General features: G+C 46.2%; 1 protein-coding gene across 2 annotated transcripts in view; it reads left to right on the top strand.

The window, feature by feature from the left end:
- The window catches only part of LOC111141541 (cyclic nucleotide binding domain containing 2), a 43,504-nt gene extending 28,282 nt beyond the window's left edge, over positions 1 to 15,222 (top strand). The window contains exons 10-12 of one of the 2 annotated variants that reach the window (XM_022494156.1): positions 1,899 to 2,019; positions 9,298 to 9,461; positions 14,878 to 15,222. In XM_022494156.1, the coding sequence (XP_022349864.1) occupies positions 1,899 to 2,019; positions 9,298 to 9,461; positions 14,878 to 15,196 (604 nt within the window). In that variant the 3' untranslated portion in view covers positions 15,197 to 15,222. The remainder of the gene's footprint in view (positions 1 to 1,898; positions 2,020 to 9,297; positions 9,462 to 14,877) is intronic. The other variant, XM_022494157.1, reaches the window with a different exon arrangement.
- The last annotated feature ends 890 nt before the right edge of the window (positions 15,223 to 16,112 follow it).

Raw genomic sequence — 16,112 nt, 5'->3', positions numbered from 1 at the left:
AATAGGATTTAAGTCTTGGTGTTGTTATAAGACAGCAATTAAATGTGATAATGGCAGTTATAGCTAACACTTGTGGAATACTCCGAGCCTGGTCCTGGATTATCTAATTTAATCCTCGCAGGTTCTATGAGGTAAGTGCTGTTATCAGTCCCATTTTTCAGGTGAGGAAACCAAGCTACAGAGAATGATTAAGTTTCCTGTGAGATCTTACAAGGTAGGAAGCAGTGGAGCCAGGATTCAAACCTGAGCAGCTTATTAGTGCTCAGTCCTATTGTCTGGTACGACTGTCACGGCTGGAATGAGAATGTGCAACGGGGGCTGTGCTTTTGCCTCAACCCAGAGAGGCTGAGGAGCAGGAAAGGACACTCAGTGGTCCCTGCCCAGAGGCAGCTCAACGCTGGACCCACAGCAATCTAACACTTCTCCCCCCACCTCCTCCATACAATGTAAAATTAAAATATCACCACGAGGGGTGCCTGGGTGGCTCAGTTGATTGTCTGCCTTTGGCTCAGGTCCTGACCTGGAGTCCTGGGATCGAGTCCCGCATCAGGCTCCCTGCTCACGGAAAGTCTGCTTTCCTTCTGCCCCTCACCCTGCTTGTGCCCTCTTTCTTGCTCTCTCTCTCTCTCTCAAATAAATAAATAAAAGCTTTAAAAACTATATTACAATACTAGTAATAATAACATGAGTGTCACAGTCTCCATGTTGCCCCAAGTACCACTGCACTCAAATCCTTTGCCTGTTAGCATTTCTAGCCTGCTGGTCTCCATAAGGAGCATCCCATAACTTCTGAGTTGTCATTCCCTCCGATGCATATTCTTTCCAAGCGATCCAGTGCTTGAAGTCCCAGTCCCAGTCCTTCTGCAGGTAGGGATGGAACAGACCCAGTTTCTCTGCTGTACATCAGTAAAGGAGAAGAGACAGGTTGGACCCAGAAGTGAAAAGCAAAGACCATGCTGGGCATGTCCTGGGGGGTGAGAATTGTAGGCTGCCTTGTTTATGTGTTGGGTGGCTTTATGAGTTGGGTGAATATATCATCTATCTTCTCAGCTGATAAATAATTTTTTCCCTGCCTCTAATCCAGATCGTATAGCCTGTCTCTTCCTTCTACCTCACCTGAGACCAAAGGAAGCACAACAAGGTTGCCTGTGTAAAATTAATTCCAACATGAACAAAGTACAGACTCTACAGGCTGCCCAAGGAAACCTGTCTTTTATTTTATTTTTATTTTTTTTAATTTGACAGAGGGAGAGAGATCACAAATAGGCAGAGCAGCAAGCAGAGAGAGAGGTGGAAGCAGGCTCCCCGCCAAGCAGAGAGCCTAATGTGGGGCATGATCCCAGAACCGTGAGATCATGACCTGAGCCAGAGGCAGAGGCTTAATCCACTGAGCCACCCAGGCGCCCCAGAAACCTGTCTTTTAAACAAATAAACAAAGCCATTTCTTCTCTGCTTTTCTGTCAAGAAGGAGAGCCCCAACCTCTGTGTGTCCCCCAGGGGTCCAGAGCTTACTTGAGGCCAAAGCAGTCTGTTCTAAGTTCTAACTTAGAAATTTCTTCCTCATGTTGAACATCTATTGGACAGCCTGGACTTCTCATCCATCTGGTCTGACTCAGCTGTCTGAGCTCATCAGCCCCTTCTTCTACATAATAGCCTTCAGGTGTTTAAAGGGGGGGTCCTATCTCTTTCTCTGCTAGCCTCCCCCCTATTAAACTTCTCCAGTTCCTGACATGGTTTCTTCCAGAGCTTGGTTTGAGTTTTCTCACTTTCTGGGGGCAGTGTGAGTTCTCCAGGGAGGGGAGGTCTCTGTGTATGGCAGAGTGGGGGCTGACTGTCTAGGGCTTTGTGAACTGGCTGTGTGACAAATGAGTTCTCTTTAACAAGCTGTCGTATTTCAGGTCCAGGGATCCTCATTCACTTCAGTGTTCCCTGATCAGTACCAAGTATGGTGATCTCCCCGAGGAGGCTGCAGTGGGCGCCTACATCAAGATCCACACTGTGGAGGAAGGAGACACTGTGGTGAGTGTGCAGAGAGCCTCCCTCAGGAGAGAGTGTGTAATGTGGCAGGTTAGGAGTATTAAGGAATAATAGGAAAGGTTTGAAAACATCTCACTTGATATTTGGTGATATTAAGGAATATTGTTGATTTTTTAAGATATAACAGTATCATGGTTATGTTTTTTAGGAGTCCTTATACTTAAGAGATACATATCAAAAAAACAGATAAAATGATATGACATCTGGGACTTGCTTTTTTTTTTTTTAAGATTTTATTTATTTATTTGACACAGAGAGAGAGAGAGATCACAAGTAGGCAGAGAGGCAGGCAGAGAGAGATGGGGAAGCAGGCTCCTTGCTGAGCAAAGGAGCAAGGAACAAGGAACAAGGAACAAGGCAAGAATATACCCTCTCACCACTCTTTTTCAACATTGTGCTAGAAGACCTAGCTAGTGCATTAAGGCAAGAAAAGGAAGTAAAACATTTGGGAAGAAAAAAATAAAGCTGTCTTTGTATGTGGATATTTTATTGTCTATGTAGACAACTCCAAAGAATCAAAAAATAAAAACAAAAAAACCCTCTTGAAGTAAATAAATTATTATAGCAAGATCACAGGATATAAGACAGTGAAGTGAACATTGACATTTGAAATAAAACGCAAAAGCATTTACAATAGCACCAAAAATGAAATACTTAGGTATAAGTCTAACAAAGTATGTTCAGGATCCACATGCAGAAAACTATTAATAACGAAAGAATTCACGGGGTGCCTGGGTGGCTCAGTCAGTTAAGCACCTGCCTTCTGCTCAGGTCATGGTCTTAGGGTCCTGGAATCAAGTGCCGTACCAGGGTCCCTGCTCAGGAGGGAGCCCACTTCTCCCTCTCCCTCTACTCCTCCCCCGTGCTTATGTGCCCCCTCTCTCTCAAATAAAATAAAATCTTGAAAAAATTGTAATAAAAGAACTCAAAGAAGATTTAGATAAATGGAGAAATATTCTATGTTCATGGATTGGAAGAGTCTATGATTAACATGTCAGTTCTTCCCAACTTAATCTATAGATTCAACACAATCTAAGCCAAAACCCCAGAAAGTTATTTTGTGGATATTGACAAAGTGATTCTAAAATTTACATGGAAAAGTGAATGTAAACCAACTGGTAAATCCAAACAATGAAATATTCTTCATCAATAAGAATAAATGAACTTTCAAGCTAAGAAAAAACGTGAAGGAAACTTAAATAAGTATTTTAAGTGAAAGAAGCCCATGTGAAAAGATTAAGTATTGTGTATTCCAATTCTGTGACATTCTGGAAAAGGCATAACTATAAAGTTAGTGATCAGTGGTCACCGGAGGTTTGGAGTTCAGGAGGAAGAATCAATAGGTGAAGCACAGAGGACTTTTAGGAGAGTAAAATTATTCCGTATGATACTATAAAGGAAGATACAAACCCTTAAGCATTTGGTAAGACTCATAAAACTTTATAGCACAAAGAGTGAACCTTAATGAATGCAATTTGTTACCAAAAAAATAGGAGTCATTTAGGAGGCAGGAGATCGCAGGAGGGAATGCAGACTACGACGAGAGCATCTAATGATACTACAAATGTCTGAAATGATCTCAGTGAAGAGGGTGGGAGGAAATGGTGCTGATCTATGTAATGCTGGAGGCAGCTGGGGTCCCTGAGCCTGAAAGTCGAAGGCACTGCGCATGAGCGCTGTACTCTGGCTGATGACCTTGTGACCCAGGGGTATATGCCTAACAGCTCTGATACTGCAGTGCACGTGCCCTGAAATGGATCAAATCAGTAAATGAATGGCCGTGGATGGCAGCCAGGTTTCTCAGCACTGGAGTAGAGATTTGCAGATAAGCAAGGAGGAGGCTAGAATGAACCATGTGGGAACGGATTCCTTAAAGACCTCAGTATGAACTCCTGTTTAACTTAATATAAATACAGATGGTTATGCATGGAAATATTTAGAGATATGTGCCTCAACATATATTTTTTGCTCTGTCAACTGACAGAGCCTAAAATAAATGACACTGTAGTAGCAATGAGCAAACCTAGCATCCAGATCTTAGTTTCTTTTTATTTGATTTATTCATTTGACAGAGAGAGAGAGTGCACGCACAAGCAGGGGGAGAGGGAGAGGGAGAAACAGACTCCACTGAGCAGGGGGCGGGATGCAGAACTGCATCCCAGGACCCTGGGATCATGACCTGAGCTGAAGGCAGAACGCTTAACTGACTGAGCCACCCAGGCACCCCTGGAACTTGGTTTCTAATATCATTCTTTTATAAGAGAAACAAGGGCTCCTTGGAAAATGATTGATTCTAGGACTAAGGCAGGAAATAGACAAGATGATCCTGGAGCATTTTGTAGTGTCGAACAGCAAGGAGGTGTGGAGGGAAAAACCCTACATTGATGGAAGCAAGCATATCAAAGGGACACAGGTACCAACTGAAAGAGCTCCCAGTGGCCAAAGCTAGAACGATCTGAACAAGTTGAGCCACAGATAAAATAGTATTAGATTATACCTCAAAGTATATAGTAAACATCTCTGAGAACATACTGGTATAATGAATAAATAATGAAAAAATTAATAAGGGAGAAGAGATGAATCTCCCATGCAGAAGAATTCCAAATAATTTATGTACATACTTGGCCCTAAAGGAGAGGATGTATAAACCCCACTCCTTAGGTGTGAGCTGTGCACAGTGACTTCCTTCTAAAGAGCACAGTAAGGAAAGGGGGCAGGGAGAGTAACTTGAACCTGAGAAACACCACTGTGGCCACTTGATCAAGGCCAATAGCCACAGTTAAATCGTGTTGATAGTATGTCCCCTAATATGAGGAAATGGGGAATGATGTGATGAGAATGACACATTACCTCTGTGGTCCTCTTCCCAATAATCGACAACCCCAATCTAATCAGGGGACCGAATTGCTGGGCATCATTCAAAATTCCTGACCAGTACTCCTCAGTAGCTATCAGGGTCATCATTAACAAGGTCAGTCTGAGAAATTGCCCAGCCAAGTGAAGCCTGAGAGATAAGAGAATAAAGGAATATGTGTTCTGGATAGGATCATGGACCAGGAAAAGGACATTAGGTAAAAAAAAAGAAATCTACAGGGCACCTGGGTGGCTCAGTGGGTTAATCCTCTGCCTTTGGCTCAGGTCATGATCCCAGGGTCCTGGGATTGAGGCCCGCATCGGGCTCTCTGCTCAGCAGGGAGCCTGCTTCCCCCTCTCTCTCTGCCTGGCTCTCTGCCTATGTGATTCTCTCTCTCTGTGTCAAATAAATAAATAAAATCTTTAAAAAAAATTAAAAAAGAAGAAATCTAAGCAACCTTGACTTGAGTTAACAATGATAATGTATTGATATTGGTTCATTAATCATAACAAAGGTATCTTACTAATATAAAATATTAATAGCAGAAATTGTAGAGGGGAACTCTGTACTAGTTTCTCAATTTTTCTAAGTCTAGAGTTGTTCTAAAAAACAAAGTCTATTAAAAACATAATTATCCGGGGTGCCTGGTGGTTCAGTTGGTTAGATGTCTATGCTCAGGTCTTGATCTCAGGGTGGTGAGTTCAAGTCCCACGTTGGGCTCCATGCTGGGTGTAGAGCCTACTATAAAAAAAATTATCTAGTAGTTAGTTAGCTGGGCGGGGGATGCATGGATGAAACAAGTTGGGCCATGAGTTCATCACTGTGGGAGCTGGGCAGGAGGTGGGCCTCCGCCTGCCCTGGGGAGGGACTGTCTTCTGAAGCCCCACATGTGGTCATCATTGTGTGTGGCCAGTCCAGAGAGTGGCTCCCTTGCCATGCCCTCTGTTCCTCAGTGACAGTATCTCCAGGGTCGTCCTCACATGCCTGTCACCCCCTGTTGCGGTGGGCTCTTCATGCTCCTGCCCCATGGGACTGGGAGTCTTCCCAGCACAGTACTGGGTGGGAGCCCCAGCCCCCCAGCACAGCTCTCCCTGGAGGCTGCTGGAATTTTTCCAAACTCTTAGGAAGCTTTTCCTTTTTTCAGCAAAATTCTGCCTCCTGCAACTTTTAACTAGCTCTTCCCCTAAACTCCCCTGCCCCTGTTTTGTGGAACAAAACAGAAGAAATCAGCTTCCTAGCCACATGATGGCCCCTTAGATATTTAAATAATGCCCATTTTGTTTTTCACCCAGCATTTCTGGAGCCAGGCACAGTGCCAAAACCCCGTGAATTATTTTCTCCTTTGGTCAAAACTTCCTACGTTCCTTTCAACAGCCCCCAGGTGGTGTGGATTCCAGCCCACTCACCGCTCACGTTTCCTCCAGGGTGGCTAGTGCTTCCGGGTAAGATGCTCAGCACTGATCGCTGGGCTCCTGACACCCTGAGCACAGCCTCACCCACCTCCAGGCAGAGCAGCTGGGGATGCCGGGCACCCAGAGCTGAATGAGGGCCCCAGAGGGCGGAAAGGCATCGCCTAGTTGGACAGATGGTGGCAGCCCCGGAGGCGGTGCAGTACGGAGAGGGAACTGCAAGGTCCCTCTTGTCAGGGACCTGCTGTGCTGGAATAGGGACCTTGGCCTTGATTCTCTAGGAAGGCCTAGAAGGCTTTGGGTGGGGGCTCTGAGCAAATACCCAGCTGCCTCGTTCATCACACAGGGCCCAGCCCAGAGAAGGCCCCCCAACCCCCAAGTGTTAGCATGACTCTTGATGAAAATGCCTTGAATGTCTCTGTTCTCCTTGCTTTCAAGGCCCTGGCTTCATTTGTAGGAGAGTGAATGGTGACAGCTGTGCTTGTATTCACTTGAGAGATCCCATTTGCCTTATATGGGCAGCAGGAGTGTGAAGCTGGGTCAGTCTTTGAAACAGCAGAGGTTGGGGCCTGGAGTAGAGCCTCTGTTTTGAGCCAGGAGGTCGTAGGGGAACCAGCTTCTCCAGGGAACAGGCAGACCAAGGTCTCAGATGGGGCAAGCCGGAGCCATGGGCAGGGCAGAAGGGATATGACAGATTGGGGTCAAGATCAGGGGGTCCTCATCTTCATTTTGCTTCTAATTAGACAGCTGTGTGGCCTCAAAAGAAAATGTGGAAATTCACCTGGGTGAGCTGCTAACTCGAATGTTCTGTGACCCCATCTGAGTATTCATTCAGCAGATAGCTCTTGAGCATCTACTGTGCTCCAGCCCTGGCCTAAGATGCCAGTGTGGGCAAGGAAACTGACATCCTTCTTGTCCTCATGGGGCTTATGATCTAGTCTGGGGACAGACAATAGAAAGATGAATTAGCAAACATGTAACAGTGCAAATTGCTGTTAGGAATGGAAGAGAAAGCTGGGCTGTGGGGCAGGGTTCTTTTTTTTTTTTTTTTTTTTTTAAGATTTTGTTTATTTGACAGACAGAGATCACAAGTAGGCAGAGAGGCAGACAGAGAGGAAGGGAAGCAGGCTCCCTGCTGAGCGGAGAGCCCGATATGGGGCTCGATCCCAGGACCCTGGAATCATGACCCGAGGCGAAGGCAGAGGCTTTAACCCACTGAGCCACCCAGGCGGGGCAGGGTTCTTAAATGGAGCAATCAAGGAAGCCGGCTCTGAGGAAGTGATGTTTTAAGTTGAGACCTGAGTGGTGAAAAGAACAAGCTGGGGGTGACCTGGGGGAAGAATGTTGCAGACTGAGGAAGAGTAGGCTCAAAGCCTGAGGCCAGAAGGTGCTTGGCATGTCAAGGGCACTGGGAGGGAGGGCAGCATGGCTGGAACAGAGTAAACGAGGCATGGCGGCATGAGGCCGGGCTGGAGAGTCAGGCAAGGGTGGGCTAGCTCAGACCTGGGGGCCACAATGAGGAGTTTTCGTTTGTCCTCCGTGCTGTTCGAAGGTATTTCAAGGGCATAGTCAGCAAAGGGCCGTGACTGGCTGGTGTGTGTGGGATGGGTTGCAGGTGGATGAGGGTACCCGCCGGCAGTGCTGCTCTCAATGGGGCCCTGAACAGATTGCTGCTTTCAAATCCTGCCTCCACCTCTTTCCGTCCTTGGACCTCTTTGTGCCTCAGTTTCCTCAGAGTACAATGGTTGAAAGCATGGACTCTGAAGACAGAACCCCTGGGCTCAAATCCTAGCTTTATTGCTTCCGTGCTGTGTGATGTTGGGCAGAGTTCTCAGCCTCAGCAGCATCCTCTGTAAAATGAGGATAATAGTAAGACCCACCTCATGGGGGTTTGGGATGGTGTCAAATAACTCAGTACCCACGGCGGGGCCAAGCGGGCCTGGGGTGAGCAAATGCCCAAATATTGCTGTCGTATCGTTGTCATCCTCACGGCCGGGGAGCCAGAGGAGCGACTGAGCTGTAGAGAAGGGTCCAGTGACCCCCAAAGTCTGTGAGGGACCAAGAAGGTTACTGAGGTTCAGTGGGGACACGTGAGCAAAAACCTGCAGAAAGGATGAGGGATGGTGTGGTACCTGCAGAAGGGGGAATTAGGAAAGGAGGACTCGCCGTTGGAATTCTGTTACTGTCTTGAGGAAGAGAAAAATGGGTTTGCTTGCCATAAGAGTCGAGATTGGACCTGGGGAAAACCTTGTGAAATACTGTCCCCCTGAGGGACTTCCGGAGTGTGACTCTTGGAAAGCCTGTGTGGAGGTAGGACACAGACAGTGTGCTTTCCTTACAGGCTCTTCTAACTCCAGCAGCCGGATGGAATTTTGACACTTTGATGTCAAAAGTGTAGCATGGGGACGCCTGGGTGGCTCAGTTGGTTAAGCAGCTGCCTTCGGCTCAGGTCATGATCCCAGTGTCCTGGGATCGAGTCCCACATCGGGCTCCTTGCTCGTCAGGGAGCCTGCTTCTCCCTCTGCCTCTGCCTGCCATTCTGTCTGCCTGTGCTCGCTCTCTCTCTCTCTCTGACAAATAAATAAATAAAATCTTTAAAAAAAAAAAAAAAAAGGTGTAGCATGAAGGAGCCCTGGACTTCTCCCCATCCCCTGCAGAATGACCCCCAGATGGACTCACCTTCTGCCTGGGGCCTCATTTTCCCCATCTTCCCATCTAGATAATCTGCTGGTAGAAGTGGACAGTCTCGGGCGCTTGGGTGGCTCACTGGGTTAAGCCTCTGCCTTTGGCTCAGGTCATGATCTCTGGGTCCTGGGATCAGGCCCTGCATCAGGCTCTCTGCTCAGCAGGGAGCCTGCTTCCCCCTCTCTCTCTGCCTGCCTCTCTGTCTACTTGTGATCTCTCTCTCTCTCTCTGTGTCAAATAAATAAATAAAATCTTAAAAAAAAAAGTGTACAGTCTCTGAGATGAAACCTTCTGGAACTTTCTGTTCCCCAGGGTCTTCAGCAGATACTCCTCCCGGAGAACCAGCTTGACATTCGGCCCTTGATCCTGGTGAGCCTGGGAGCTGAGGTGATACGGGTGACGAAAGAAAAATTTTGTGAACTGATGGACAGCAAGGTAACAGAGAAGTTGTCCAGGCTCAAGGTCAACTACCCCAGGTCAGTGCTGGAAATGTGCCCACATCCCACCAGACCAAATAAAAAAATTTTCACCTATTGTTTTAGTAAAAGGAAGAAAAAACGTGCTAATACCTAATGCTGAAAAGGGGGAATGAAACCAGTAGTTGTTGGTACCCCTTAAATTATCTCAATCCTTTTGATAATAGATTTAGTATTATGTTGCAAGGGCTATGCCCTCTGAAGTAAAGGTCTACCTGTGAATTTATCTAATTATGGGAAAAGCTACATGTACTGAGATGTTCATAGCAGCCATATTCTTGATAGAAAAACCACTATCACCACCACCCAAACGTATCACACTAAGGGGATAGTTTAGAAATTGTGGTGCATTTCTTTGATAGAACATAATTGCTATATTAAAAAAATTGTAAGTTTAATGGTTCTATAGGAGGAGGGTAAAATAGGTGATATAATGATTCATGAAAAGGACAGGATGCAAAACTGTATATATACTATGGCTATGCATTTGTAAAACACAAGAGAAAAACCTAGAAGGAAATAAGTAAAAGTGTTGACAAACTGTGATGTTGCCAAATTTGTAAGAGTTATTCTGTCTGGAAGGTAAAACTACAAGATATTTCCTGGTTGTCATTATATATTCCTCTCATATTTAATTGTTTTTGTAGTGTGTATGCATTGCTTTTATAATGAGGGAAGAAAAGATACTTTTTTTAATTTAAATTTTACTTAGTTAACATACAGTGCAATATCGGTTTCTGGAGTAGAATTCAGTGATTCATCACAAGTGCCCTTAATACCCATCACCCATGTAACCCATCCCCCACCCACCTCCCTCTATCAATCCTCAGTTCTCTACCTTAAGATTTCTTATGGTTTCTTTCTCTCTCCTTCCCCCCCCTTCCCATATGTTTATCTGTTTTCTTTCCTAAATTCCACATATGAGTGAGATCATGTGGTATTTGTCTTTCTCTCACTGACTTATCTCACTCAGCGTCATACTCTCTAGCTCCATCCATGTTGTTGCAAAAGGCAAGATTTCATTCTCTTTGCTGGCTGAGTAATATTCCATTATGTATCTGTCACATCTTCTTTATTCATTCATCAGTCGATGGTCATTTGGGCTCTCTCCACAGTTTGGCGAAAAGAAATAGTTATGAAAAGTTGTTGTTGGGAGCACCTGGATGGCTCAGTAGGTTGAGTGTCGACTCTTGATTTCAGCTCAGGTCATGATCTCAGGGTTGTGAGATCAAGCCCTATGTTGGTTTCCATGCTGGGTGTGGAGCCTGCTTAAGATTCTCTCTCCTTCTCCTTCTGTCCCTCCCCAAATCCCTAAAGAAAAACTTTTTGTCAGGATAGTGGCATTCCAAGTGGGCTTTTTTCATTTCCAAATGTTTGGTAATGATGATATTCTTTTATAATTTAAAAAATCTATCTTGAAAGATTTGATAAAAAAATTTATTTTTACTTTTCCCTAGTTTCCAAATCTTCCAAGGTGAATATGTCTATAAGGTGAAAAAAACTTCATTTTTTAATGTAAAAGTTAACTGGACCAGTGGTTGCAAAACTATTTTGATCTCGCACTGTTATTACTAAAAGTGTTTACATATATACCCCTTAGAATATATGTAAATAGGAATAACATGTTAATTTATTATTATTATTACGTACATATATTGCTGTAGTAATATATATGTTATGGACATACCAAAATTCTGTAGAAGAATAAGACAAAGAGGAATATAAATGAATTCCTATATTTTTTTTCACACACTCCAGTGGATCTTGTTCACCTCCCTAGATGACATGATGCTGCCATCCCCACTGGGACCTCCAGCCTAGACCACTGGGCCCCCTGCCTCCACCTCCTCCCCACTAGATCCTTTCAGCATTTCTGTGCTCTTGCTAAAACCTAGATCTGGCTATGTTAAACTCCTGCCTAAAACTTGGGTTGCTCAGTCGGTTAAGTGTCTGCCTTCGGCTCAGGTCATAATCTCAGGGTCCTGGGGTTGAGCCCCAAGGCCCCCCAACCCTGGGCCCCTTGCTCAGTGGGGAGTCTGCTTCTCCCTCTCCCTCTGCCCTTCCCTGCTGCTTGTGCTCTCTCTCTCTCTCTCAAATCAATAAATAAAATCTTTTTTTTAAAAAAGGGATTTTAGGAGCCTTAGATGATGGGTGTCAGTTAATGGCTGTTGAACTTGAAATTCAGAAGAGGTTTCCGTGGCCTTGACAGTGGCAGACACTTGAGCCCCTGGCATCTGTGCCGCGCGGTCAGCGCTTCGCTGCAATGATCCGCAATGCTGACGGAGAGAATTCTGGCTTATTCATTCACCGTTGAACTCATGCTTCCTAGACTGCTAAAGCAGGCACAAAACAGATCCATTATCTAGCTCAAATCCTCCATGTTTTAATTGAGGACTGCGAAGCCCAGGAAAGAGGGTATGACATCCTGAAGATCACAAGGTTGGTGGCGGTGACACCTGTCCTGTGAATGCCAGGGGCTGGATAACCTGATGTCTCTCCCACTGCAAAGCACAGGGGCTGAGTTCCCAGGAGAGAAGGGAAATCTCTGAGGGCCAAAATGGAGGAGAGCCTAAAAGCCAACACACAGAGTGTGATCTAGTGTGGGTTTGCTGGGTGGGGGTGGGCCGGGCCGGGGGTTAGGGCCATCTTGGGCTGAAGTTTTTACAGCCTGTGGGGACAGATGAAACTTTGAGTTCACGTGAGGCAGAGATTGGAACGGAAACCCCTGCACCAAGCTGAGGCCCTTAGAAGAGTGACCCCGTTTTGTGAAAAAATTAACTAGAAATCAGTATGGCCATCAGCATAGGAGGTGACATGGAATCTTGTCTGTCTTAGCTTGGACTCTGAGTCCCCCCCCACCCTAGAAGCCCCCCTAAGAATCTGTAATCACACGCTTGTCCCCTCCTAGGTTTTGGTGAGTCTTGTAGCATCTTTAAACCTCAGTGTCCATGTTTGTGAAATGGGTAGTTGTAAGGATTAAATGGGTTAACAAGTAAGGTGCTGGGCACTTTAGTGCTAAGTCAGAGTTAGATATAGTCTCTCTCTCTCTCTCTCTTTTATGGAAGAAATAGGGATTTAGAGGAATTTTCTTTTTTTAAAGATTTTATTTATTTATTTGACAGGGAGAGATCACAAGCAGGCAGAGAGAGAGGAGGAAGCAGGCTCCCCTCGGAGCAGAGAGCCCGATACGGGGCTCGATCCCAGAACCCTGGGATCATGACCCGGGCTGAAGGTAGAGGCTTTAACCCCCTGAGCCACCCAGGCACCCCGGGAGTTAGAGGAATTTTCTAAGTGGAGGCTATCCAGTAGTGTGCTGGTGAATATTTAATAACCAGCTCTCTCGGAGGGGGGTGGGAGGGAAGCCTGATTTGAAGGGTATCCTGATTAACGTGGTGTACACATTCCCACCGTGGCCAGTTTCGACCTACCAACCTGATGTCACTGAATAGGGGGTAGAGGAGGGTTCACATAATCACCACTGAGCCCAGAGGAGCTAACTTCGGCATGCCACTGGGACCAACGGGACTAGCCAGGAGCCTGTTCTGACATCCGGGTTTTTTATTAAGTCGATCTCTCTGGATCGAAGTTGACCCTGCCCTCGTCAATATAATGTTGCCAGAAGAGTATTCTAATTTGTTAGTGATTTATTAGTCTTGCTTCCTTAGGTGAGAGTGTAGGCAAGTCAGGGGAAATGGAGCATGCCTTCCCTTGCTATGGTCTCAGGAGGAAATAAGCAAATGAGTGTTGAGCCCACTCCCCCTCCCTCACTTTCCCCAACCCTCCCATGCTCATGCTCGTTGTGGGGGCGGGAAGTAAAGCCGGGGCACCAAGACCAGTCCAAAGCAGCCACCAATCTACTTTCTGCCTTCATAGATTTGCCTGTTCAGGATGTTTTGTATAGATGGAATCATATAATGTGTGGTCTTTTGCAACTGGCTTCTTAGCATAGTGTTTTTAAGTTTTATCCATGTACTTCATTTTTTTTAAGATTTTATTTAAGAGAGGAGGAGGAAGGAAGGGAGAAAGAGAAAATTAAGCAGACTCCATAGTGAGTGCAGAGCCCAACATGGAACTCTGTCTCACAACCCTGAGATCGTGACCTGAGCTGAAACCAAGAGTCGACGATTAGCCAACTGAGCCACCCAGGCGCCCCAACTTCATTCCTATAATGTATATATCACACTTTATCCATTTGTCAGTGGGTGGATGTTTGGGTTGTTTCCACTTTTTGGCTATGATGAATAATGCTGCTATGAACATTCTCGTGCGAGGCTTTGTATGGACATAGGTTTCCATTTCTCTAGGGCATATACCTAGGAGTAAAATTGCTAGGTTGTAAATTAACCCTGTTTAACCTTTTGAGGAACTGCCGGACTCTTATCCAAAGTGAATGTACCAGTTTGCTTTCACATCAGCAGTGTACCAAAACCCGTATTTTAATATCTCCACCTCCTAACATATTTTTTAAAAGATTTTATTTATTTGTCAGAGAGAGAGAGAGCGAGATAGCGAGCGCACAAGCAGGGGGAGTGGCAGGCAGAAAGAGAAGCAGGCTCCCGAATGAGCAAGGAGCCTGATGCAGGACTTGATCCCAGAACCCTGGGGTCATGACCTGAGCTGAAGGCAGACGCTTCACTGACTGAGCCACCCAGGCACCCCTCATAACACAATTTTATCTGTGTTTTTAATTACAGCCATCCTAGTGGGCATCTCATTGTGGCTTTGCTTTATATTTCCTTGATGGATAAATGGTTACCTATATAATTTAACTTCTTGGTAGCCACGTTATAAGAAGCAAAAAGAAATGAGTGAAATTGATTTTTAAAATACATTTTATTGAATTCAGTGTTTCTCAAATATTATCATTTCAACATGTAATCACCATAAACATTATTTTTTTTTACTTTATTTATTTGACAGACATCACAAGTAGACAGAGAGGCAGGCAGAGGGAGAGGGGGAAGCAGGCTCCCCGCTGAGCAGAGAGCCCCATGTGGGACTCGATCCCAGGACCCTGAGACCATGACCCGAGCTGAAGGCAGAGGTTTAATCCACTGAGCCACCCAGGTGTCCCCACCATAAACATTACTAATGAGAGTCTCTCCATTTGTTTTTGCTCTAATTCTTTGAAATCTAGTATGTATTTTAAACTCACAACACATCTCTAATTCAGACTGACCCCACCACAGGTACTCAGTGGCCACATGTGACTCATGGCCACTACACGGAACAGTGCAGTTCTAGGGGAAGAAAGTGGGGAAAGGGAGAGGAGGCAGAAGAGTCTGGGAAGAGGACCCTAGGTGGGACAGAACACACTGTGTTTAGGAATTGGAAGAGTGACAGGAGACACGGCTGGTGGGGCAGGGGGACAGGAGGAGCCGGTGTGGGAAACTCAGCATCTGTGCCTCACCTTTAGTGATGAAGATTTGTGCCGGAAGTTCCTTCAGGAGAACAGCTGGAATATCTTTCGGAAGGACCTACTGCGGCTGCTGGTGAAGCCTCGCCAGCGTCCGCCGTTCACCCCAATCCGGCCTAAGAAGAAAGGGAGCTGCAGCCCCAAGTCTCTGATTCTGGATTTGTGTAGCCTCAACAAGGAGACTAAACCTTGTCATTCCATTTTTATGGCATCCCGGAAATACCTGCCCCCATTGAGGATCGTCCAAGCCATCACAACACCCCGATATAAAATCCAGGAACTCCTGCCTCAGTATAAGAATGCAGGAGTCCTTGTTTAGACTAATAAAAGATGTTGGGTTGGTCATCCTGCTTCCTGAGTGACCACCATGGGAGTTCTGGGGCTTGGAGTCGGGCCTCCCGGAGGCCATGGGTCTGGAGAGATGTTTGGGGGTGGCAGCTGGGGCACTCTCTCCCTTGATACTTGCTGGGCTTGAGTGAGTGGACGGTCAGGAGGCTGGGTGTGGTCTCAGGGTAGGAGGGTCTTAGCTGGTGAGATGGATGGGAGGTACAGAGGGGCTCAGATCAAAGTGAGCAAGACTGGGGTTACAAACTCAACTGCCTTCTGGAGGCCACGCAGATCATCTGAAGGGTTGCATCAGAAGGACTGGGCAGGCAGCAGGCGGTGGTGGGGACTGGACGCACACTGGCACTGGGAGCAGTTGACTTGCATCCTCGTTCAACGCCATGCCAGGAAATAATGCAGGCCCGGTACTGCCAGTCTTCAGATTTTTCAAGAGAACCAAGAAACCCAATATTTTTGATGATTCCTACTGGTTTTCAAATGTGAGCAACTAATTCAAATTATTTTTTAAATACTGTGTTAGGCAAACAGAACATAGACGTGGGCTGTGTTGGGTGTCCAGGCTGCCGGTTTGCCCGTGTTCATCAAGCCTGTCTGACTGGGCGTTGCCAGAGACTAGAGGAGGCCTGATGGGGGGGTGGGGAAGGGTGGTATAAGGAGCCAGAGAGACAGATGGGCAGAGCGACAGGAGCAGGCATCCTGGGTACCAAGACGGGGCGCCAGCTGCCCAAGAGAGAAGAGGCGGGCCAGAGATGAGGAGGAGGTAGGTTGGACTGATGAGGGCTCCTCGGCCCTTCTGGGGGGTCCTGAATATGTGGCTGCCCATCAGTGACCTGACCCGACTCTCTTTGTCGGTAGCACTGGGCCAAATCACCTCTCTCCCTTGGAAAGTT

The sequence above is a fragment of the Enhydra lutris genome, unplaced genomic scaffold (assembly GCF_002288905.1).
Source record: "Enhydra lutris kenyoni isolate GAN:26980312 unplaced genomic scaffold, ASM228890v2 scaffoldscaffold6, whole genome shotgun sequence".
Lineage (NCBI taxonomy): Eukaryota > Metazoa > Chordata > Mammalia > Carnivora > Mustelidae > Enhydra > Enhydra lutris.
The sequence above is the reverse complement of the archived record's forward strand: the minus strand, read 5'-3'. Positions and strand labels throughout refer to the sequence as shown.